Raw genomic sequence first — 22,996 nt, forward strand, 5'->3', positions numbered from 1 at the left:
CTCTTTTTGGGCATTTGCATGCTTGTGGAAAAGTATCTGCGCCACAAAAGGCGCCTCCTGCCGGATTTCACAGTATACGAAAAGCTCCTGGCCATTCTTTCAATTTTCTTCGCCATCGTCGGCTCCCTGGTGTTATGCTTCTTCCTGGACCTTTCTATGCTCGCTGAAAGATACCTTTACCACAGCAGTCGCCTTCTTCCATACACCACAGTCTACGAGAAACGCCTAGTAATTTTGTCTATCAAGGCCCCTGGCGACCTTCTGGGTAGGTGCAATCGATCGTTATCCGCCCTTTCCTCTTTATAACTATTCACAGTGGTTGCCGGCCATTGCAGCCATGGTATGGCTCAGCATGCTGCTCGGAATGTTACTCGACTGGGCTGTCGCTAAAAACGGTGGATTTTATGAACTTCTCAACCGAGAAACCAGAGTCGTCTTTATTTCCTTTTGAACTCAGCCGTAGCCAATCGACTTTCTCGACCCCGATACCCCAACTGTCTATATTTCACACGTTAGAGTCCGCCCAATGGAGCCGCTCCTGAAGCTCTCGCGCGATGATATCTCCAACAAGAACAACAAAACGCTTTCTTCTTTTTAACTCACGCCTCGCAACTATCCCTCGCCTTCCCTCCTTTCGTCTTGTTTTTTTTTTCTTTTTTCCGATCATGGCATAGCGTGATCTTGTTCCTCTTGTTTCTCTTGTTTCTCTTGTTTCTCTTGTTTCTCTTGTTTCTTTTCTTGTCTCTTCTTTTTCTCCTCTTCTTTACTTTATTCTCCTTTTTCTACTCTTTATTCTCTCTTGTTTTAGCTGCCTAAACGCCCAAATCTACCGTTAAAAACTCCTAAGAATCTGTTCACACTGCCCGGCAGCTATATAGCGCCTTCTTCCTCTTCTTCTTTTTCGCCACAGTTAATACTGGCTTTTTATGGCCTTATATCTCTTCTCTTCTTCTCTTTTCTCTTCTTCTCTTTTCTCTTCTTCTCTCTTCTCTTCTTTTTTCCCTCTCTTCTCTCTTCTCCTCTTCCCTCTTCTCTTCTTACCGTGACCTCGCAGTCGGGACCCTGCGTGCTCGCGGTATCTCTGGAACGTCGCCCTTGACAAGTGCTTTGACACTACTAGTGGGTTCGCAGCTATCCCGGTTCGACCATCCGCTAACTTGCTGCTCGCTTCTGCCAAGTGCCATCGCCGCGAGCAAGGCAGCAACGCCTACATCGTCCTCGCTGCTGCCGAGCAGCCAACTTTCCGCGTCCTTCTCCAGGCCCAGCTGTCCGGCTCCGAGGTCTTCGTGGGTTCGCCACGGCTGTCAGCCAGCTTCGACCCTGCTAATCGCTGTGTAGGCCGCGCTGATCACCAAGGGCAAGAAAATCCATGCCACTTACAAGACCCGTGAGAAAGCGGCTGTCTCACAGGCTGCTAGCGGCGTGGCCGCCACGGAGGCCCTGGCGGGTTTGCTGGTGCAGTGCTGCTACATCAACAACGCTCTCCGCGCCATCGCCGTGAATTCCCGCCTCGCAGCTGTCCGCCACCTTTTTTCTTTCTTTTCTTAATAAACCATGGCCTACCGTGGCCTCACTTCTTTCTGGGTAGGCGCAAACTATCGTTATTCGTCCCTTCCTCTCTCTGACTATCCACAGTGGCTGCCCTGTATCGTGGCCAAAATATGGCTGTCGATGCTGCTAGGAATGCTGCTACACTAGACTGTAGCAAAAAAAAGCGAAATCTACGACTTTCTGGACTCGAACACTTTCGGGAACGATTAGACCATAACTATGTTTTTGACTGTGGTGCTTACTGTTCTTGTGGCTAGCAACCCCGCCTCGGCTTGTTGGGAGGAGCTTTGAGTACGCCCTATTATCAGGTAGAAATGACGGCGAATTCACGCGCAGAGATTGAGCATCACAATAATAGAACACAACGGGCAATTAATCAAATTATATTTTCAGTTCTTCGCAATCATTCATCTCGTGGTCAAAGAATATGATCAAGGCCTTGATGATGCGGTGGCCCTGGGCGAGTCAGTGAGTTGGGCGGATGGACAGGAGCGAAAACGAGTCATCGAAAGAGTGAGCTATGGGGTAAGAGTTGCTGATAGACGTAAGAGGTGCCGATTGACTTGTGATTCCACGTGTACATAAAGGGTGACTGCTATTTAAACACTATTTTCAAGTGAATTCTCAGCCACGGGAGGGCGATGGTACATGGGCTGCACACAGCGAGCTGGGGGCGGTCTTCAGTTCCTACGTACTGGTACCTGGGTATCAATTTGGCAGGCGCTCCAGCAGCAAGGTCTCCTCACTGCTCAGGGGCAGAAGCCACGCCACGTGCCTATCCATAGATCTGATGACGACGACAAAAAGAGGACATGTAAGGGCAGGGGCGCGTTGGACTGGGACGCGTCGAGCGCGTTCCTGTCGTTCACAAAAGCTGGGTGGCAAATTTGAGTGGGCGGCAAAACGCGAAAGGTGGCAAGTGCGGAGGAAGGGGGCATCGAATGGAAATAATGAGGAGCGGAACAGGAATCGAAAAATACAACGAGACGAATATGCAGATGAAGACAATTGTTTCAGTTGTCAAGATCTAGCGCCGGCTTAATACCCAGATCGCCGGGAACAATGGGGAATAATGGTCCCGCTGCGGATCTCGCCTGGTGAAACGGTGTCTTGCCTCTCGCTACATTACAGATGGGAAGAATAAAAAAGATGAAAAAGATAAGAAAGATGAGTGAGATAATAAAGATAAAAAGGATTAAAAGAAAGACAGACAAGAAAGACAAGAAGATAAGAAAGACAAGACAAGAAAGACAAGACAGATAAGAAAGATAAGAGCGATAAGAAAGATCCAAATCCAACAGCAACAGGGAGAAAAGAGATGCGTACGCCCCGCTCCATTATTAACAGAAGAGTCCAAGTCAAATAGGAAGTTCGGTCAAAAATCTGCTCTTTCTCCTCTTGTACTGCTGTCGCGTCCGTTGCTCTGGGAGACAGACGCGTCCTGGCGTCCTGCCCCTATCCAGCCCCTGTGGCGAAACACGATGCCATCTTTGGACGGACATTGCCATCATGAAGAAAGGAAAGCAAATGGTGAATAGAGATGAAATAAATCGAGGGAAATTGTATTTTAAATGATTCAAAATGTATTTTGTAGGCAAAAACGGGCATATAGTACGCCAATTTTCCCGGCGTTTTAGATTACCTCCTCAGAGCAGGATCACCGAACAGCCGCTCTGCCTCATATTCCAGCTCGGGATGTCCAGCCTCCCTACTACAGTCCCTTTTCCTAACTCGTTCTTCTCGTGACTCATGGCTGATTGTGCTGGCTGATTGTGATGGCTCTATCTGTTCTCCGCCGCCCTCGTCCGCTTCTTCTTCTTGTCGCTCCTCTTCATACTCTTCATACTCTCCCGCGACTACACACAAAAAAGCTCAATTCCACGCTCAAAACGGCCCCAAAAAGTCGGGGCTTTTCTTTTTCATTTCTTTTTTTTCAACCATGGCCTATCGAGGCCTCATCTCTTTTTGGGTAGGTGCAATCTATCCTTATTCGTCCCTTCCGCTTTCTGACTATTCACAGTGGCTTCCGTGCCTCGCCGCTGTTGTGTGGCTGAGCATGCTACTTGGAATGCTTTTAAGCTGGGCCGTGTCTGACCACGGCGAAGTTTACGATTATCTCGATCCAGACATAAAAATCGTCTACATTTCTCACGTCGGGGCTGGGAGAATGAAGCCCCTGTTCATCGCCGGCTCTCTGTTGTCTTGCCTCCTGTTGGATCTCGCCATGCTCACGGAGAGATACCTTCGCCACAAGAGGCGGCTCCTTCCCGATGCTACAGTTTACGAGAAGCTACTGGCTACGCTGTCCATTTTCTTCGCGATCGTCGGCTCGATCGGCCTCGTCGGCCTCGCCATATTCGACACGAAGAACTACCATATACTCCACAATCTTCTCCTCGCCCACTTCCTCGGTGGCTACATGCTCGCTGCCGTCTGCGCCTGCTGGGAATGCCACCTTCTCATCAAGAGAAACTCGGAGAGCTGGCACCGGTAGGAGCGGTCGTGGCTCGTGAAAGCACTCCGATTCAAGCTCATTGTCGCGGTGTTTGAACTGTTTTTTGGCGTCCTCTTCGCTGTCATGAGTCTTGCCGGCAAGAACGATGCCGCGGCTGTCATGGAATGGACTGTTGCCTTCATTTTTACCCTCTTTATTCTCTCCTTTGCGCTGGACCTCTACCCGGCTATCGTTACCAGGCGCGGCTCAACAACTGGGTGGCAATGGAACTTGGGAGTTTAATCTTTTGGCGTTTTCTTTCTTGGGCGGTTTTACCATTGATTGTTTTGGGCATTGGGAGCTACTATTATTACGTTGACTGTTTTGGACTATTGCTACTTTGATTGTTTCGGCACTTCTTGACTATTAATACAGCATAAATAAGATAAATGCAATTGTTTTTCGTTTGTTTTTATCATGGTTTCTCCCTAGGTCATTTAAATCTTCTAAATCTGTATTATTTTGCTTAGTATCGCTCTCCTCGCTATCCTCGCTATCCTCGCTATCCTCGCTATCCTCGCTATCCTCGCTGTCGTCACTGTTTTCGCTATCCTCGCTGTCATCGCTATCCTTGTTATCCTTATTATCCACCTTATCCTGTTTATTCTAGAGCAGCTACCTAGGACCGCCTTTCACCTCCACTCGGAGTCCTACCGCAGCGACGTCGGATTCTACTCTGAGGGCGGCATCGTCTATATGCGCCGCTTCCCCCACGCCCACGCCATGGGCAAAGATAGCTTCCAACAAGGACGGCTAGCGGTCAGCTCAAGGAAAGCGGTAGGCTGTTGGCGAGCACGAAGATCGTCGCGCGGTGGACGCTTTGCGTGCCCAGGCTTCATTAAACTGTACTTCAGTGGTTGCTTTGTGGGTAGCTGTGCGGTCGCAGTGCCAGGCCGAGGCCGGACGAAGAGGGAGAGTTGCTCAGTGTGCCAAGAGTCGTATTAAGTAAATAGTGTTTAGAAAGAAACGATACTCCCAACTGATACTTGCTTCCCATCTCGTAACAATCCAAGAAAACGGGCAAAAGAAAAAAACGCATGTATAGTAACGATTTCCAAAACAAATACCCTCCTCTTTCCTAATGTACGGCAGGCGTCGAGACACGCGCCAGTTTTAACGAAATGTACACTCTCCTACATCTCCTCTATGAAGCGGGAATCGCGGGCAAGGCTGCTGCTGCTCCGACGGCGGTCGTCCTCGATGGGCTTGGGTAGCGCGAGTGTGTCGGTATGAGGGTGCGCATCGACCGGAGCGGCGTGTTCCTCGACGGGTGAGCTGATGGGGCTGACGCCGCGCGAGTCGGCCTTGTCCTTGGCGGTCGCGGGCTTGTGGTGCGTGACGACGGGTTCGTGGGCGGCGGCGGTGGCAGAGGAAGTGGCCAGCTTGGCCTCGGGTTCCTTGATCTCGAGAGCGGGGGCCTTGTCGACGTCCTCGGACTTCTTTGCGGTGGAAGATGCTACCTCGTCCTTGCCGGCGAGGGCCACATCACGCATGCTGGACGACCGGTTCTCCAAGCTGGTGACGGGGTCATGGGCCTTGGCCTTGGAGGAGCCGCCAAAGAAGCTGCGACGTTTCTCGCTCGAATCTTTCTTGGTGGTGGTGACAGTGGCGGCGGCGGTGGCCTCGTCATGCTTGCTGTGTGAGACGGAAAAGCGCTTCTTAAGCCAGCCTTTGACGCCCGGCTTGGACTTTTGTGATGACGCGGATCCTTCGACCGACTTGCGCGGGGTAGCGGTGTCGGTGGTCTCGACTCCATGGCTGGGTGTAGATTCGGCAGCACTGCTTCTGTGGCGGTCGTGCTCGTCGTCGGTATCCAAAAGGTCGTCGCTGTCATCGTCTTCTTCGGCCGCGGCGGGGTGAGCCTCGTGGGATGGGTGCGTCTCAGGCGCGGCTTCCGTTTCCCCCGCTGTCGTGGGAGCGGTCGCAGCAGCGCCGCCGAGCTTCGATTTGCGCTTCTCTTCCTTAGCTAGACGCTGTTGCTCAGCCTTTTCTGTCTTTTCCTGCTCCTTACGAGCCTTGAGCTCTTCCTTCTCATGCGCCTTCTTAGTCTTTTCTTCGTCCTTTTTGGCCTTGGCTTCGAGTTTCTCCTCATCCTTTTTGGCCTTGGCCTCCTGCTTTTCCTCGGCGCGCTTGGCCTTTTCTTCGGCCTTTTCTTGCTCTATGAAACACGTTAGTCATGCGCCTTTTGTATCACGAGGGAATATGCGTACCCTTGGCTTTCTTGGCCTCTTCCTTCTCAGCGCGTTCTTCGGCTTTGATTCTCTCCAGCTCCTCGCGTCTAGCGTCTTCTTCCGCCTTCAAAGTGGCTATGCGTGCACGCTCAATCTCTGCCTTTTCGTTGATGTCATCTAGCACAGGCTGCAGTCTCTTGGCGGCAATAGCATTAATCTCTTCCTGGGTCATGAATTTGCCCCCGCCGATATCAATCTTGCCCTTATTTTCGGTACGTGTATCGGACCGGGCCTGAGCAGCTTGCTGAGCCTTCATTTCCCAGTCACTCAGCTTGTTCGAGCTGCGCTTGCCGGTCTCGTTGTAGACTTTTTCGTCCATGCCTTGCAGACGAGCTTTGACATTACGCTGGGCGGCAGCGAGGAGGGCTTCGCGGTCCTTGGCCCGCTTCTCGGTGTCGACTTGGGACAGCTTGTTGGAGAACATGGACATTTGCTGGCGAATCTTTTCGGACTGGACCTTATCATCGGGAACGGGATCGCTATCGGCACGGCGGCGCAGCTTGTTAGCCATGGAAAATTTGCGGCGGGGCGAGGAAGAGTTGCCGTAGTACTCCTGCGCATCGCGGTTTTGCTGGTGCTCGTCGTGCAGCTTGGCCAGGCGCTCCTGGGCCTGCTTGTACGCGGCGTCTTGGAGGTTGAGGTAAGTCCCAGCGAACGGGGTGTTCTCTTGCTCCTTTTCCGCGCCCTTATTCTGGTCGAGCTTCTTTTGCTGGTGCTGGTACATCTTTTTGGCCATCTCGACGGCAGTCTGGTGGATTCGCTCCTCATCGGTTTCGGGCTTGACTGGCGGGTGGGAGGTAAACATGTTTCGGGTCATGTTTGTGATTGGAACGGCGCCAACCTCCTCGATGGTGGGCTTGTGGACCATAAGAGAGTTTCGGTGGGCGAGCGTAGCGCCATTGAGAGCACTCGAAGCGGCGCTCGCCTCTAGGGCATAGTTGTCTTTCTTCGCGGAGCTGGGGCGCGCGGAGTCGCTCTTGGACGAAGCCATGGCGCCCTTAGCAGCAGCGAGGGAACGCTGCTCAATCGACTTGCTTGGGGAGGACTGCGCGGTGTGTTCGATGGTGGAAGCTCGGTTGCTGTGGAAGGCTTGAGTTGCGGCGGTACCACCGCCGGCCACGCTTGATGCTTCGGCGGACGCTGGACGAGTGGCATGGAAAGCCTGGGTAGCCGCTGAGTTGCCCCAATTGTCGTGGGCTGACTTCTTTGGGGTTTCGGGTCGCGGCTTGAGAGCGGCACCGGCGGAGCCGACGGCGAGGAGAGCAGCTTTGCTAGCGCCGCTGTCGCTGGCGGGCTCCCAAGTGGCCGACGACTTGTAATCCTTTGCGAGAACCGCAGCGGCGGATGCGGAGGACGTCTTGTCAGGTCGCCAGGGCTCAGGAGACTTTTGGTTGGCCCATCCTAAGGTGGCGGCGGCGCTGGCGGCGGCGGCATTCTGGCTGAGGCCGGCGGAAGGGAAGCTGGGAAGGTCTTTGGGGTCGGCATATTTAAGCCTGCCGGCCGTGGAAACTGGAGGAAGGGATCGAATGTAAGTAAGTAGGCTGGCGGTGAGGGAGGGAGGCCAATATAAAGTAAGTGAGTGAGGGTATATGAGAATGAGCAAATTTGCGGGGGTGAAGAAGGGTGGATCGATGATTGTGGCTGCTGTGGTTGCGAAGGAGCGACGATCTCGTGTTCGCGCAAGGCGTGGGATTGTATGCATGGAGATTGACGTACCTTGAGCCGACTTGGGCATGGCTTAGATGCGGCGAGCGATTGTTTTCCCCAGTACAATTCGTATTCAAGCTGTAGGGGTATAGGTATATTGTAGCACAATGGTGGTGTTGGCGGTGGCGGTTTTGTCGCCGCTTGAGTCTGGCGGCAATCGTTTGTGGGATGGATGAGAGAGGCTACGGTGCGCCACAGGGATGGGATGCCGGGGGGTGATAAAGGAAGCAGAATAAAGAAAAGCTATTGAAAAGGATGGGTAATTAGGCAATTAGAGCAAAAAAAGAATCAAGGTAGCAAAGTCAATCGAGGAGACAGAAGGAGAGAGTTAGAGCAGCGAGCTTCTTGGGTGAGACGAGAGCTTGGTTTGCCGCCAGCACTAACGTTTTGGTTGGGCTTGATGGTAATGATTTGTTAGTGATAGCTCCAGGTTAGGAGGATAGGCCGGTAAATGACAAGCAGGATTTTGGGGGAGCTCGATGCTGACGTCATCGGCATTGTCAACACAGATCCGGATTTTGGCAAGAGCTTAAAAAAAAAAAACTTTAGGTGCTAACCTACATGGTAATTAGGTAGTTAACGTTAGTTGCCAGCACGGGGTACCCTGGGCAGTTTTAGCTGGTGGCAGTGTGGTGGGTTGGCCGAGCAAGTGCGTAGAAGTGGGTCATAGGTATGTACATACATAGGTACTTGATGGCAAGTTCGAATCGATCTTTGTTCTCTTGTTAACAAAGATCGATTCGAAACTGGTCATGGTATTATTCAACTTACAATGACCACACCAATACCAAATGCTACCAGGATCAGAGTGTCTAACCGCCTAGTCAAGACTTACCGTGACACCGTCACCAAGGTATGTACTTTGGCAGCCAAACGACCCAATGACCCAACGCCAGCTCTCCCTCGATAAACTCTAATAAACCGGCTACATAGGTACCTACATAGCTCTCTCCCATCGTTCGTTCATTGGCCTTTGCAGATATCGGTCGCCTGAAGAGCCGGCCTCAGCGCTCTGTGGCCAAGCAGAATTATCATCAGCAATATCCCATCCTCGCCTCCATTTTCAGCCATCAACTCCCGACCGACACCAGAAGCTGTCTGCTTCGACATCGTCAATACCATCCAAGGCAGACTTGCCCTTCCTCACCATCCGCTTCTAGCCTAGCTGCTTCGGTGACACGATACCGGCGACCGGGGCCTCATGACGTCGCCATCCCCAGGGCTCTCCTCTCTCTGCTTGGGCCAGGGAGGCACCCACACAATGAACGGGGCCGACGTGGGCACCTTTTCCGACCTAGGTAGCTTGTTAGAGCGTCGAGTTTATCCTCATATTCCTTTCCTCTCCTCATGTTATTGACATAAGAGAATCGATACACCTTCGTCCCCCCTTCTGACGAGGTTGATCCCCATGTCTTTCTTTCCCAGTCAGTCCCTTTGCCCCGCATCAGTGCGACTTCACATATTGGCACTCAGTACGCCAGGGGCTGTCCATGCCGTGTGCACGGATTGATTAGTCGCGCGCAAAGCTTCACGGCGAGACCTTCAGAGACAGACGAACCTTTGCTTTTGCGTTTGGATCAGCTCTGGCGCCATGCGATGCAACACCACTTCACCTTGCAAGAGCAGCGCTTTCCAATAGTGAGGCGCCTCAACCACAGATTTGCTATTTTCTACCCCTCACGGCTATAATTGCTTTGTTTCATGTCCTCCTGCAAAGCCAGTTTCTCGAGCGCATTATTCCATGTCGCGAACTGGGTCCGATATCCGCTTATTGGCAGATGCCGAGTTTGGCTGCGGTCCTTTCCGCTGCGGGAACCTGTCAGTCACCAGGCCATAAAATCCCGGCACTGGTCCATCAAACATTCTGTGATTTGCCGGTTATATTAGCATGCGCGCTCCGTACAGTTTATAAAGGCGGTCTATGAGACATTTCCAGAGACGCATGGCATTAACTAAATGTGTGTTGTCGTGCCAAGGTGACGCGTGGACGCCGCGGGGCTCGGGAATACTGCTTGGAGACATCCGATGAGCAGCATATCTCAGACATGGCAGTCTTCAGCTGGAATGATGTGAGGGGGCTTGACAAAAGATCTCTAGAATGCTGCATCCAAGACGGCAGCACGGCAGCACGGCAAGAGTGGAGAGGACAAGCAAGCCGGCTGCAGAAATGGCGGCCTTATTCATGGAACCTGATTCTTGATTCTCCTCATTCTTTTCGATATTCCGTGCATCCCACTTCTTGCCCAGGACAGATGCTACCTTGGATCCAAGCTATCGAGTATCTCCCCACTCGTCGTTGCGGTGCGGCTGGTGACATTCACAGTCTCCGTCTCCCCTCACACCTCGCAGCAGGCGACTAACACATTCACACCACATCAAACATGACACCACAATCCGTAAATGCCACCTCGTTTTGCCAGCCGACGCATGGAACCGCCGCTTGGCCTTGCCTATCTGCGGCTGATGGTCTCCAGCCGAGAGAATGGAAATGTATATGAACTGTCGGCTCCCACGTTCCTCCAGGCACTCCAGCAAGTCCATCCATCTGCTACTTTAGTCCTCGCCTCATTACACGTACAAATACACATATACACTCGCACACGCTTTTATCCAAATACATACAAAAATCCAAGCATGTACTTTTCCACCACCTTCATCGCAGCCATCAGCACCAGCGGCGGCGTCGACGCCACCTCCCTGGCCTGTACGTGCTCTGTCCTTGCTTTTTGTCCACCTTGACCCTTGCTGAGCGGCGGGTGTTGATAGCGCCTCGCGATAATGTCCAGGTAGATGGCGGCGAGCCTGCCAAAAGCAGACCAGCTAGCGGAAAATAAGCCGCCAATCAAGCGCCCGGTGTCTTGATGCCATGGTACAGCAGGCTGTGAGTGGTATTGGATGGCGTTGCGCTGGGCGGATGAGTGGTAGGTACCTGCTAGGATAAGGGGGCCGGATTTATTGTAACATACTTATCTTGATGCGAAATGCGAAATGACCTTTTTTCCTTTTTTTATTCTATCTTATGACTGTTTTCCCATTACGTAGCGGTAACTTGGAAACTAAGCTCCTCGTCGATAAACTATTTGCGTGATACAGTTGTACAGCCTGCTTGAGTTACTAGACACTGCATTAAGAACACGGCATGCATTAAAGTTTTATTGCGAGTTTTTCTTGAAATTCCATCTATGCCTAATTTATGCAGAATTGTTTTTAATCGCGGATGTTTAAGTTTCAACTGCCGATGCGTGCTCCAAAACGCTGCGCTCACACCGTCGCGCCCGTGATAAGATAACGGCGGCGATCTCCAGTGCGCGACGGCAAGCGCTAGCCTTAGCCTACTGTACCACAAACACCAACATCTTCACTACAATCCAGCTACCTCCAATCGTACACGGCCGCATTTCGATGAGTATTTCTCGAATTCTCGAATCTAGATACCAACAACCCCACCAAACGCGTCAACCTCATCCCACTCGACCGCGCACGACAGTTCTCCCCCGCCACCATGACTCTCTCGCCCGTCGTGACGACGACGCAGTCCGAGGGGACCACGATACGTGCCATCGGCTCGCCATTTAAGAACCTGACCTCCGGTACAAATTCGTCGTCCAACGGCACGCCCAAGCTCACGCCGCCCACGTCCGTGCCGCAGCTGCCTACCACGCTCGATGTCGCCGAGCAGATGAACGAGGAAGAGAAGCGGAAATACGTCAAGGGCAAGCAGAACTCCCCTGTGATCACCTGCGCCACCTCTAGCTCGCATAGCTAACAGCTCCCAGGCAAGAAACTCGGTGAAGGCACATACGCCATCGTCTTCCTCGGCCACCTCAAGTCCAACCCCGCCAAGCAAGTCGCCATCAAGAAGATCAAGGTCCAGAAGGAGTACACCGAAGGCATGGCGCCCGACGCCGTGCGCGAGCTCAAGCACCTGCAGGAGCTCTCGCACCCCAACATCATCTCCCTCCTGTCCGTATTCTCCTCCAAGGACCAAAACCTCAACCTAGTGCTCGAATTCCTGCCCCTCGGCGACCTCGAGATGCTCATCCGCGACACGGACAACGTGCGCTACGGCGCCGCCGACATCAAGGCCTGGATGGGGATGCTCACGCGCGCCGTCTGGTTCTGCCACACCTCCTTCGTGCTGCACCGCGATATCAAGCCCAACAACCTGCTCATCGCTGCCGACGGTGAGGTCAAGCTCGCGGATTTCGGTCTTGCGCGCTCCTTCGCCGACCCGCACCGCAACATGACCTCCAACGTCATCACGCGCTGGTACCGCCCGCCAGAGCTGCTCTTCGGCGCGCGCCACTACTCGGGCGCCGTCGACGTGTGGTCCGTCGGCGCCGTCTTCGCCGAGCTCGTCCTGCGCGCGCCGTACATGCCGGGCGCCTCCGAGGTCGACCAGGTCCGCCTCATCTGCGAGGCCGTCGGCACCCCGACCGAGGACAACTGGCCCGGCGTCACCCGCCTCCCCGAGTACACCGTCCCCTCCGGGCCGACCATCCCCGCCCACCCGCGCGACTGGTACATGGCCCGCTTCGGCACCGTCGGCGCCGACGGCGTCGACCTCCTCGTTAAGACCCTGATGCTCGACCCCAAGAAGCGCATCACCGCCGCGGACATGCTTCGCCACCCCTGGTGGCACGCGGACCCTAAGCCCACCCCCAAGCGCGACCTCCCGCGCAAGGGTGGCGGCGAGGCTCAGGCCCAGGTTGGCGCCGACTTGAAGCGGCGGCCAGGCGTCGTCGACGAGGATCGCGGGAGCAAGGTGGCGCGCAAGCTGGACTTTGGGCAGAAGAAGTAGTTTGCCCCGTGGAAGGCTACTTTCTCTCTCATTTCTTCCTTGAAAAAATAATTGCATCCGGCGTTTTGGGGTTTTGGTTTCTTTTGGATTGAGCCCGGATACAGACTCCTTCACATCACTCGGCGTTGAAAACGAACAGCTACATAGCTACATGCCATGCGTAACTGGATTAGGAATATACAAAATAACCTGTTATTCGTCACCGTACAATTGTAGCTCGCATTCTATGCTGCCATCAAGGCAATATGTAGCGGGCAAAAAAAAAATCAACAGTAAAAAGCAGCCTCTGTTACTTTTACCCAACACCCGCCCTTCTTCCCTCTCCTCACCAACCCTACATCACGCAGCAATCCATGCCGTACATGGCCCTCTCCACGCCCTTCCTCACCGCGTACCAGTCCGCCCTCCGCTGCGCATACTCATACACCTCCTCCGCGCGAAACACGCCCCCGAACCTGTCCCCGTCCGCAATCACCGTCGCCATGTCCTTGGCATGGGCGCCCGCGTCGATCAGGAACACCTGGCTCAGCTCGCGCAGCGCCCGAAAGTACGGCAGCAGCTCGCCGATGCGCAGCGTGCGGACGTACTCAAAGTACAGGTTCATGTCGGCGATGAGGGTGATGGCGCCGTCGACGCTGACGCGCTGCCGCTTGAGGTGCTTGCAGATGGCGGCGAAGAGCCGCTGGCCGACCTCGCCGTTGAACACGTCCAGCATCGCCTTGTCCGTGGTGCCGACGAGCATCGACGTGTGGCCCGAGACGAGCGCCACGATGCGCTTGGCCGTCGGCGAGGGCCCGATCCCCAGACCGCCGCCGCTGGCACCCCCAACAACCACGCTCGCCCTCTTGTCCGTCACCGTCACGTCCGCCGCCACCGTCGGGCTCGGGTTGTAGTCGGTCGGCGACTGGGTCGTCGCCTGCAGGTACTCGACCTCGTCCATGAGCACGTCGATGCCCTTGTTGAGCCCCGCCGCGACCGACTCGTCCAGCATCTGCTCGAAGCGCTTCTTGGCCATGCCCGCCGGGTCCAAAAAGTCGTTGCGGTCCGCGATCCGCGGCGTGGCCAGCTGCTGCTCGTAAAACACGTCCACCATCTGCGAGATGAGGTCCCCGACGTTGACCAGCTCGATGAACGTCACCAACGGCGCCACGCCACCGCTCCCTCCCGTCTTCTCGTCACCACTGCCGTGGCTGACGTCCCGCGGGTTGTACTGCGACAGGTGGCCTACCGCCAGGTCGAAGCCGTGCTTGACGTGCCGCTGGCCGAGGATGCGCAGCAGCGCCACGAACACGGCCGCGCACTGCTCGCGCGCCTCGCCGCCGGCCTGTCCGCCCAGCGGGATCAGCGGCGCCGCGCGGCCCAGGCTCGCCTTGGCCGCCTGCACGAGGCTCAGCGCAACCTCAATGCTGCACAGCGACTTGATGCCCTCGAGCTTGGACGCCATCAGCGCCGCCTTGGCCGCGAGCTCGTCCGTCGGCGCCGCCTTGGTCGCGGTGCCGCCGGGCGCGGGGCTGTTGCGGCCCAAACCCGGCGTCTCCGGCCGCGAGGGCATCGGCGTCGCGGCGGCCGAGGCCTGCGTGCTGCTCGACGAGAAGCCCATGCCGGGCAGCGCGGTGACGGGCATCATGACGACCTTGCGGAAGGAGCTCAGGAAGTCCTTCTTCTCCGCCGAGCGGTTGATGTTGGACATGTAGTACGACTCGAGCGACGAGTCCTGCTCTGACAGCTTCTTCTCCCACTGCGAGACGACGTCCTCCGCCCGCGTCGTAAAGTACTCCAGCTCATCCTGGAGGTACAGGTCCAGGTGCGGCTCAAACACCCGCAGCACCATGACCCTGGACTGCTCCCGCACCTTGGCCTCCGTCTCCTCCTCCGTGCCCGCGTCCGGCGGCTTCAGCGACCGGAAGAAGAGCATCGTCTGCTCGAACACGCCCGCGACCGCCTTGAGGTACATTCCCGGCGACCGCTCGTGGCACTCGTCGAACAGCGGCGTCGTGTACTCCATGACGACGTCCTCGCGGACCTTGTCGACGAGCTCCCAGAAGACGCGCTCCGCGTCGGGGAAGATGCGCTCGATCACGCCGGCCTGCTCGTTGACCTTGGCCAGGAGCCGCTCGAAGAACTGCCGCGCAGGCGCGAGGGACACGTCGTCGGCGCCCTGTCCGCGATGGATGCACTCGATCGGGTTCACGCTCGCGCCCGTGTCGTTGAGGATGGGGTGCTTGCGGATGAAGACCTCGACGGCGCTCTTGGCGCCGTTGAGCGCGTGCAGGACGTGGCCGAAGCGCCGCATCCGGCCGTCCACGTCCCAGAACTCGTAGCCCTGCTCAAACTCGCGCATGACGGCGCTCTCGAAGATGCCCGTCATGGCCTCAAGCTTGGCCTCGCGCGCCATGCACCCGGCCGCCCAGTCGCTGCGGGCGAAGCGGCGCAGGTTCGCGAGCATGCGCGCCTGCGTCTCAGGGTCGCGAAACGCCTGGAAGACGAGAGGGTCGGCGTGCGTGCGGGCCTTGACGATGTCGAAGTAAAAGGGCGCCAGCGCGCCGTAGATCTTGCCGTACTCTTGCCGGGCGGCCCCGCGTATGCTCTTGGCATTGACGAGGACGTCAAGGTACGCAGCCTGTCCGTCAGCACCGGCGTTGTTAGTGTTAGCGGGAGCCCCGACCGTCATGGTCTCGAAGCCGTCGCGAAGCTCCGAGACTGCTCGTTTTCGACGCTGTTCTTCGGTCGAGGCGTCGAATAGTGTGGTGGTGGTTTGCTTGTTGGTGCCGTTCTGCGCAGCGGCGGCGGCGGCGGCGGCGGCAGCCTGCTCACGACGGCGACGAACAGCCTCTTCGAAGCGCTGCCTGGCTTCGCGCTCGTCCCAGCAGCCCATGCTCTTGAGGCGGGACACCCAGCGGGGGTCCTCGTAGACCATCTCCTGCATGCGGCGGGATGTTCGAGCGACTCGCATCTGGTCGGCAACGGGGAGGTAGTCGAGCACGGCGACTAGTATTTCTGCAAGAGTCATGTCCGTTAGTTTCATGTACGGTGCATAGAGGTTCAATTCCGTGCGAGTTTTTACCTGCTGGCAGCTTGGACTGGCGGTCGAGCATCTCAGTCGCCGCCAAGGCGCTGAGGATGCTGCGGCCGCGCGAACCGCCGCCATTTGCATTGTAGGCGGCCATTCCGCGGCGGGGGGAGGGGAGCGGTGGCCGCGAGGGTAGGCTGTTCAGAGGGTAATCGTGTAATCATGAGAGTCCTGGGCAGCTGTGGGAAGCATCCGCCGTCATCATTCTGTGCGAGATGTTTTGTTTCTGTTCGTTGTTTGGTTGGAAGCAAGCTGTCCAAATTGAGGAGGGGCGGTGGCGGTTGGAGTTGGAGGCCCGATGCGTCACAGGCGCTAGATGGAGACTGGGGCAGGGCAGGGTCCAAATTATTGATAATTAGCCACGTCGTATTTGTGAAATGCAGATGCTATTTCGAGGATTTTGAAGGGATAATAAAATTTGATAAAAGCCAGAATGTATTTTTGGGATATTGACTTCGACTGGGGTCTGAGTGCTGGTGGCCGCAATGAGCTATGTACGTAGCTCCCTGTGTTGAGGCCGCCATCATCACCAATCAGACTTGCCCTAGACAGAGTTGAACATGGAAATCCGCATATATCACTTGACGTGTAACTAAATAAAAGCTAACTGAAATATTCGTGTCCCATATCTAACCGAAATGCGGCAACACCGTTGACGACGCAGTCCTCCCATTGTATGTCCCTCCATCCATCGCGTCTATATCGTTCATGGTCTCAACAGCGACGACCTTCTAGTCTAAAAATGTAAAGAGATGCGTATGCAGCACATTCATCGCCCGACTGGCATCGCGAGCGTCAATGACGCAAGAAATGTTGATTTCGCTGGCTCCTATTTTCCTCGTTAGTAAACATACACACACATACACATCTGGCTCCTCCACGCAAGTCAGTCACGTCACGTACCCTGAGAGATCATCTCCAAGTTGATGCTATGCTCGCCCAACGTCGAGAACATCTTACCCGCCACGCCCACCATGTTCTTCATGTCCGCACCCACCAGGCTCAGGATCGCCATGTCCGACAGCACGCTCACGTCGCCGCACTCCTCGAGGCTCTGGCGCGCGCTCGCGAACGCGTCCACGCGCGTGCTCGCCGAGTGGATCGCCAGCGAGACGTGCACCTCGGACGTGGAGATGAGGTCGACCGAGATGCCGTGCTTGTCGAGGATCGAGAAGACGCGCGCGAAGAAGCCGTGCGAGATGGACCGCTTGTTCGAGTGCACGTTGATGACGCTGATGCTGTCCTTGATCGTCACCGCCGTCGGCCGCTTCGGCGGCTTTGGCAGCCCGTCCGCGCCCGCCGCCGCGGACAGGTGCGCCAGCGACCGCGACCGGTGCAGCTGGTGCGACGCCGACAGGATCGGGTCCGGGATGACCACCGTGCCCGTGCCGCGCGGGTTCTTGACGTTCTTGATGCGGATCGGGATCGGCGGCGCCGCGCGGATCACCTGGTCCATGGTCAGGTGGTGGATCACCTCGGAGCCGTAGAACGTCAGCTCCGCCGCCTCGCTCGGCGTGATGCTCGTCAGCAGCCGCGCCGTCGGCACCTTGGACGGGTCCGCCGTGAAGATGCCGTCCACCTCCTTCCAGATCTGCAGCTCCGCCGCGGCCAGCGCCACCGCGCACAGCGCCGCGCACAGGTCCGTGTACCCGCGCCCAATGTCCCCGTCGATCAGGCTGCCGGGAACGTTGCCGAAGAAGCCGGTGACGACGGGCACGCGCGCGCCGCACGCAGAGAGCTTCCGCCGGAAGGCGTCGACGGCGGTGGCGTAGAAGGCGGCGTCGAGGGGGGCCGCGGCGTCGCAGTGCAGGACGTCGCCGAGGTCTACGTACTCGGCGTCGACGCCCTAAAACAGTTGTAAGCGGCTGAAATCGAATGACAGAAATGGAAATGGGCATGTAATAGGAAGATGAAGGAAGACATACACTATCCTGCAACACGGCCGTCATGGACAGACACGCCAGCTTCTCGCCAAAGCTTATCACCCGGTCCTTGGAGCGCGCGTTGATCTCGAGGTTGAAGCGCTTCGTCGCGATGATGTACTCGACCAGCTCCTGGCACTCGGCCTGGATGCGGGCGACCAGCTTCCCGCGCAGCGCCGGCGCGGAGACGTGCGCCTCGGCGGCGGCGACGTGGTCGCGGCAGATGTCGTCAATGAGGGCCTTGGCAGCGTCAATGCGGGCGACCTGCTCATCCTCTTCGTTTATGGCGGCGCCGACGGCCTTGAGCTGTGCATAGACGTTGATCAACCTGTTTTTTGGTCGTGTTAGACGAGGTAAGTGCGGGTGAAGAGGTTGACGTACCGGCTCGTGGTGCCCTCGGCCTTCTTCCCCGTGCTCCGCGCAGAACACACGACGACGACTCGATTCTGTGACAGGCTTGCCCTGGAATGGGTTAGAGTTTCGATCACCATGAGATCCGCAAAGGCGATCCACAAAGGCGTACCTGACGATATCATTTGCAATCTATGTTGGGATAGAGTTAGCGTGTCTGTGTGTCTCATGCATCTCTCACCCCGGCTGATGAGGGCATCGCGACATTTCGCCCATCAAACATACCTTGCCCGGAAACTTGCCGACGCTCGTGCCGCCGAACTTTTGTACGACCCAGGGCAGCTCGGGCGAGTTGCAGTGTGAGTAGCCGCTCATGGTGGCTGATGTGGCGGTTTGTCCCTCTCAGGCAGCGTCTTGCCCGGGTGACGGCGGTTCGAAAATGAGGATGCTCGGTCCCAAGCGACTCAAGAAGTAGGACTATAATCTCCGTCGCTTGCTTGGCGCTGGATCGTTGATGAATTGGGAAATGCGCGAGCGTTTCCGTTTGCCGGCTTGCGGCTCGTCGCTGCAGTTTTTTTTTTCCGGCTGCGCGAGTCACACGTTGAGAAGTGAGTGGTACTTGGTGAAGCCCCGCCAATGGTGAGTGACGACGGTGACGTGCTATGCTGTGTGGCGGAGGGGATGAATTGGGAGGCAATGAAGAACAAATAAAACCACGGAAGATGTCTTGATATGTAGGAGAAGAATGAACAACAATATATGTATCTCTCAAGTGCCAATCGGGTTGTCGACTCAGTCAATGCCTAGGTTAAGAATTATTCGCTATGAGTGAAAAAAAGATTGGGTCGGTCGCCGGAGCCGGAGGCTGAGCGCCGGGGTTGGCTTGTGGTGCTAGTAGTTTGTGAGTCCACTGTACAGGCGGCCCGGGTAGATGGTCATGAATAAATTGTCAAGTAATGTAATCAAACAGCTATGCTGTGATTCGTACAAGATATTTTTAGTTGTGGTTATTTGCCTTTCTTTGCTCTGTCGCCAGTGAGTACATCCGCGTAGACGCAAAGGCCCAAGGCATCCCGATATCCGCCTATGCAGACCCTATGCGGACAATTCACGGGGCAGCGGCAATCACAGGCCAGACTGTGCTCTTCCTACTAATATGTTATTTTTTTTAACTAGTTAATATGTTATTTTTTTTTTTTTTGCCAGCCTCAACACGCTTCCCGGCTCCGTCCTCCGATCCTCTGGCGCAGCTACTGGTAGTTGCATGCCTCCCTGGCTTGGGGAAGCCAATGGCGCAATCTCGGACCAAGCTAAATGCAATCTAGGTTCGCAGCGAGATTTTCAGCCCAACTCCAAGATTAGCGTACTGTTTCTTCAGCGGCTTCACCCGCGCCGCTAACATCATCACAGCCGTTTGCCATCTAACATAGATCCTCCCCTGGCTCTGCCTCACCGAGCCCCCTCCCCCTATCCTTATACTCAAGCCACCATGGATTCTCTGCACACGAGCCATACATCACCTCCGGCGCCGACCCGACATCCACGCCTAGCAAAGCTCCCACCTCCGCCCACCTCTCGCGCCGGTTCGCCGCCCGCTCGTCCGGCCCCAGCGCCCAGGCTGCATGCCGCTTTAGCGCCTCCACGACTGCTTCCACCTCGCCCATCCCCGCCGCCTCCTGCTGTTGCCGCCGCAGCCGCGCCTCCAGCAGCCGGAACCACCCCGTGCCGCCGCCGTGCGCCGTCATCCGCCTCGCCGCCATCCACTCCCAGTGCGGCGGCATGAAGCCGCCGCTTTCCAGGTCGATGATGCCGCACACCCGCGCCCCTTGCACCATGACGTTGCTCCAGTCCAGGTCGCCGTGGGTGAAGACGTTGGGCGCGTCCCGCAGCGGCTCGCACCGCCGCCGGACGTACCCCACGACGGCCTCGCACCAAGTATGGCTCTTAATGCGCTCCATGGTAAAGTCCAGGGTGTTCCGTAGGCCCGGTCGGAGAGGCTCCCTGTTGACGAGCACCGCGTCGATAAGAGGAGACTGCAGGCGGCGCAGCTCCCCCACGAGTCCCGCAACCTGGTCGGCCACGTCCTCCCTCTCCGCATCCGACAGGTCGGGCCAGGCCGATTCCAGCGTCACCCCTGGCATCTTCTCCATGACAAGGTACTCGAATTCCCCCTTTGCGTAGAAGTCGTAGACGCGAGGCACCGGTACTTCTGTGCGCTGCGCGACGAGCTCCAGATTCCCCCGCTCTGCGTCCAGATAGGACCGGCTCCGTCGCACGGCTTTCCGAGTCGTCCCATCTTCCAGGACAGAAACCTCTCTGTCAATGATGCTACCGTCTGAAAATGGTCGCGATATCTGATGAAGCACCTTGACCGCTCCGTCGGCGCATGGACGCGGCTCAAGGATGTCTGTCGTTGCCATGTAGTGCGCTGTTGCCTGGCGACGCGTCCGTGCACCTGGTGCATTTGTAAAGTACAGCCTATCTGAGATGGGCTCGTCTAAGAAACCGACCATATCTATTAAGCAGGATTCTTTTGAGGATCAACGATGCTCTGTCTCCCTTGGTGCAAAGTAGCAGACGGTTGGTTGGCTCGTCCAAGTGTAATTGAGCAAATCAGGCAGCCACAAACGCTTCCAGCCCAACACTCTCAAATCGGCTCTGGCATGATGACCAATAAAATAATGTAGGCCATCTGATTGCGATAATTTATCGTCTTCTCTGCGCTTTCAGATCCGACGTTGACCGATAGACACGTTCTTGTCTACAGCCGCACAGAATCCTGTCACGCAGGCTAATGGCCCATGTACACCAAAAACATATTTCATTATCCTACGATGTGACTATATCATACTACGGTAGGCTTCGCTTCCGCTTTATTGCGGCTTAATTGATTAGGCGCCTGGCGACAATCGCGTACGACAGCGATCGCGGCAGCACGTGAAACTTGTCGCTTGCCACGCCTAGGAATCAAGAAAGAGCCAGGGCCATTTTACCTGAACTACTTTGATCGAGATTCGGAAATTGCTCGTGAGATTTAGCATTGTCGGCTGTGAACCGCGGTTTACAAATGAATTCCGGACACGCAACCAGTGACCAGCTACAAGCAGCAAAGCCTGCAGAAGAAGCAATGACCAGGCCCCTTTGAAGCGAGCAATCGAGCCCCTTCGAACTGACTCACAGCAAGTCCGCAGGCGAAGCTATTCTCACCTGTCCGACCAGAAAAAGCGGTCAAGGGCAACTAGTTCCAGGCTGTACGCCCGTGGCTGGCGCACAACCTCCTATCGTGTCACCAGCCCCCGGCCTCACAAACATCTATTCCGGCCATTTCAGCGAGATGAGTATTGGCTTGCTCCGCCCGGTTGGTATCACAGTGCCATCTCGTACCGTGATCTGTGCCACCACCAGCCGGAGCTCATCGCCGGCTCTCCCATTCACCATGTTTTGCCAAGAGGGGAGATCAAAATAATTGTTTATGTTACACCTGTCTGGGAGCGTATTACACAAAGATCTCGCTGTTCCCCCTTCCCGACTTCTGCTTCCATTCCTCCTCATCATTCACAACCACACACTGAAAAGGGCAACACCTCAGAAGCATTTTTCAGCTTTCAACTTGCCACCTTTCTTCTTCTCTTTTAAACAACAGCAACAATAATCATGATGATGAACAACACCCTTCCTTGCCCGGCTTGGGTCTACTCGACCGAGTCCAACGTACAGTACGTACCATCCTGCTAGCACCCTCTCCTCCCCTCTCGCTAGTCATATTAACAATTCCCCTCCAGCCGCGCAAAAGATCGGTCCTGGTTCGGCGACGACTACCAGCCCATCAGCAGCGTCCTCGAGCCCAAGCCGACCACATCCGGCGGCGGCGGCCGTCCCTCCTCCTCCCTCGGCGGCGCCGTCATCGGCATCGGCACCGTTGAGCTGCCCGTCAAGCGCCGCCCCGACGCCCTCGGCGCCTCCTCCCACGGCATCCTGCGGCTGCGCAACGTCCTCCACGTCCCCGGCTGCCTCTGCAACGTCATTGCCGCCGCCTCCCTCGCCGAGTCCGACCACCTCCTCTCCGCGCGCCCCGACCGCCCCGACGGCGTGCGCCAGATCACGGACCGCAAGGGCCGCCCGCTCGCCTACTTCCTCCCGCCGGACCGGCGCACCGGCCTGCAGCGCCTGCGCCTCAGCGGGTCCCCGGTCGGCCCGCGCCTCGGCCCGTCGCCGTTCCGCCCCGCGACGTCGTACCTCATCCGGGCCTGGTGGAGCGACGACGACCGCCGACAGGCCATGCTGCAGCTCAGCCGGCGGCCAGTCGCTCCGCAGAAGCAGCAGCCGACCTCGACCACGACGACGCCGCCGACGACAATTGCGTTCAGCGCGGAGGAGCGCGCCTGGATCAGGCGCAACCACGGCAACGTGCGGGCCTTTTTGCGGTCGCACCGGCTGCGCGGCCGCAGCGAGGAGGACGCCACGACCGCGCGGCGCATCATCCGCGCCGCCCTGGAGCCGGGCAACAAAACCACCACCACCACGAGCAGCATCAGCGTGGCGGACAGCGGGCTGGGGGGCATGGACGGGTCGGCGGCGACGGGTAGCGGCGTCCGGGTGCTCGCGGCGGAGGCCGAGAGGCACTTTGGCCCGCAGGAGCTCGCTTGGGTCCGGCGGTGGTACGGCGACGCGCTCTCCTTTATGGTGAGCCTGCGGCTGCGTATCGCGGATCCGGGCGACGGGCGCAAGGCCAACAGGGTCGCTGCCATCCTGATGGCTCCCGCCGCCGACAAGGGATAATAATGCAGCAGCTTCGCGCGAGGCAAGTCGGTGGAGGTTTTGGGGGGGGGGAAAAAAGAAATAAACTAGAAAATTTCCAATCAAAATCAG

The 22,996-nt window shown here is 56.6% G+C and overlaps 7 protein-coding genes across 7 annotated transcripts; 3 read left to right on the forward strand and 4 right to left on the reverse strand.

The window, feature by feature from the left end:
• Window positions 1-3,490: 3,490 nt before the first annotated feature.
• On the forward strand, window positions 3,491-4,045 carry ISF_04094 (FK506 suppressor Sfk1; the record flags this gene model as incomplete). Its single annotated transcript, XM_018847700.1, has 2 exons — window positions 3,491-3,520; window positions 3,572-4,045. 2 exons carry the CDS (start codon window positions 3,491-3,493, stop codon window positions 4,043-4,045), a joined length of 504 nt encoding a protein of 167 aa, XP_018705280.1.
• Window positions 4,046-5,178: 1,133 nt separating this feature from the next.
• Window positions 5,179-7,978, reverse strand: ISF_04095 (hypothetical protein; the record flags this gene model as incomplete). Its single annotated transcript, XM_018847701.1, has 2 exons — window positions 5,179-6,203; window positions 6,256-7,978. 2 exons carry the CDS (start codon window positions 7,976-7,978, stop codon window positions 5,179-5,181), a joined length of 2,748 nt encoding a protein of 915 aa, XP_018705281.1.
• A 3,507-nt stretch (window positions 7,979-11,485) lies between these two features.
• ISF_04096 (serine/threonine-protein kinase) lies at window positions 11,486-12,784 on the forward strand (the record flags this gene model as incomplete). The annotated part of the gene is made up of 2 exons (XM_018847702.1): window positions 11,486-11,713; window positions 11,753-12,784. 2 exons carry the CDS (start codon window positions 11,486-11,488, stop codon window positions 12,782-12,784), a joined length of 1,260 nt encoding a protein of 419 aa, XP_018705282.1.
• Window positions 12,785-13,118: 334 nt separating this feature from the next.
• Window positions 13,119-15,951, reverse strand: ISF_04097 (secretion pathway protein Sls2/Rcy1; the record flags this gene model as incomplete). The annotated part of the gene is made up of 2 exons (XM_018847703.1): window positions 13,119-15,781; window positions 15,849-15,951. 2 exons carry the CDS (start codon window positions 15,949-15,951, stop codon window positions 13,119-13,121), a joined length of 2,766 nt encoding a protein of 921 aa, XP_018705283.1.
• Window positions 15,952-16,585: 634 nt separating this feature from the next.
• ISF_04098 (aspartokinase) lies at window positions 16,586-18,502 on the reverse strand (the record flags this gene model as incomplete). The annotated part of the gene is made up of 6 exons (XM_018847704.1): window positions 16,586-16,683; window positions 16,758-17,700; window positions 17,780-18,104; window positions 18,158-18,238; window positions 18,300-18,319; window positions 18,413-18,502. The coding sequence occupies 6 exons, from the start codon at window positions 18,500-18,502 to the stop codon at window positions 16,586-16,588; spliced, it is 1,557 nt and encodes a 518-aa protein (XP_018705284.1).
• Window positions 18,503-19,548: 1,046 nt separating this feature from the next.
• ISF_04099 (Protein kinase-like domain protein) lies at window positions 19,549-20,547 on the reverse strand (the record flags this gene model as incomplete). Its single annotated transcript, XM_018847705.1, has 1 exon — window positions 19,549-20,547. One exon carries the CDS (start codon window positions 20,545-20,547, stop codon window positions 19,549-19,551), a length of 999 nt encoding a protein of 332 aa, XP_018705285.1.
• A 1,234-nt stretch (window positions 20,548-21,781) lies between these two features.
• On the forward strand, window positions 21,782-22,906 carry ISF_04100 (hypothetical protein; the record flags this gene model as incomplete). Its single annotated transcript, XM_018847706.1, has 2 exons — window positions 21,782-21,843; window positions 21,910-22,906. The coding sequence occupies 2 exons, from the start codon at window positions 21,782-21,784 to the stop codon at window positions 22,904-22,906; spliced, it is 1,059 nt and encodes a 352-aa protein (XP_018705286.1).
• Window positions 22,907-22,996: the final 90 nt, after the last annotated feature.

The sequence above is a fragment of the Cordyceps fumosorosea genome (genome assembly GCF_001636725.1).
Source record: "Cordyceps fumosorosea ARSEF 2679 chromosome Unknown scaffold_8, whole genome shotgun sequence".
NCBI classification, from domain to species: domain Eukaryota; kingdom Fungi; phylum Ascomycota; class Sordariomycetes; order Hypocreales; family Cordycipitaceae; genus Cordyceps; species Cordyceps fumosorosea.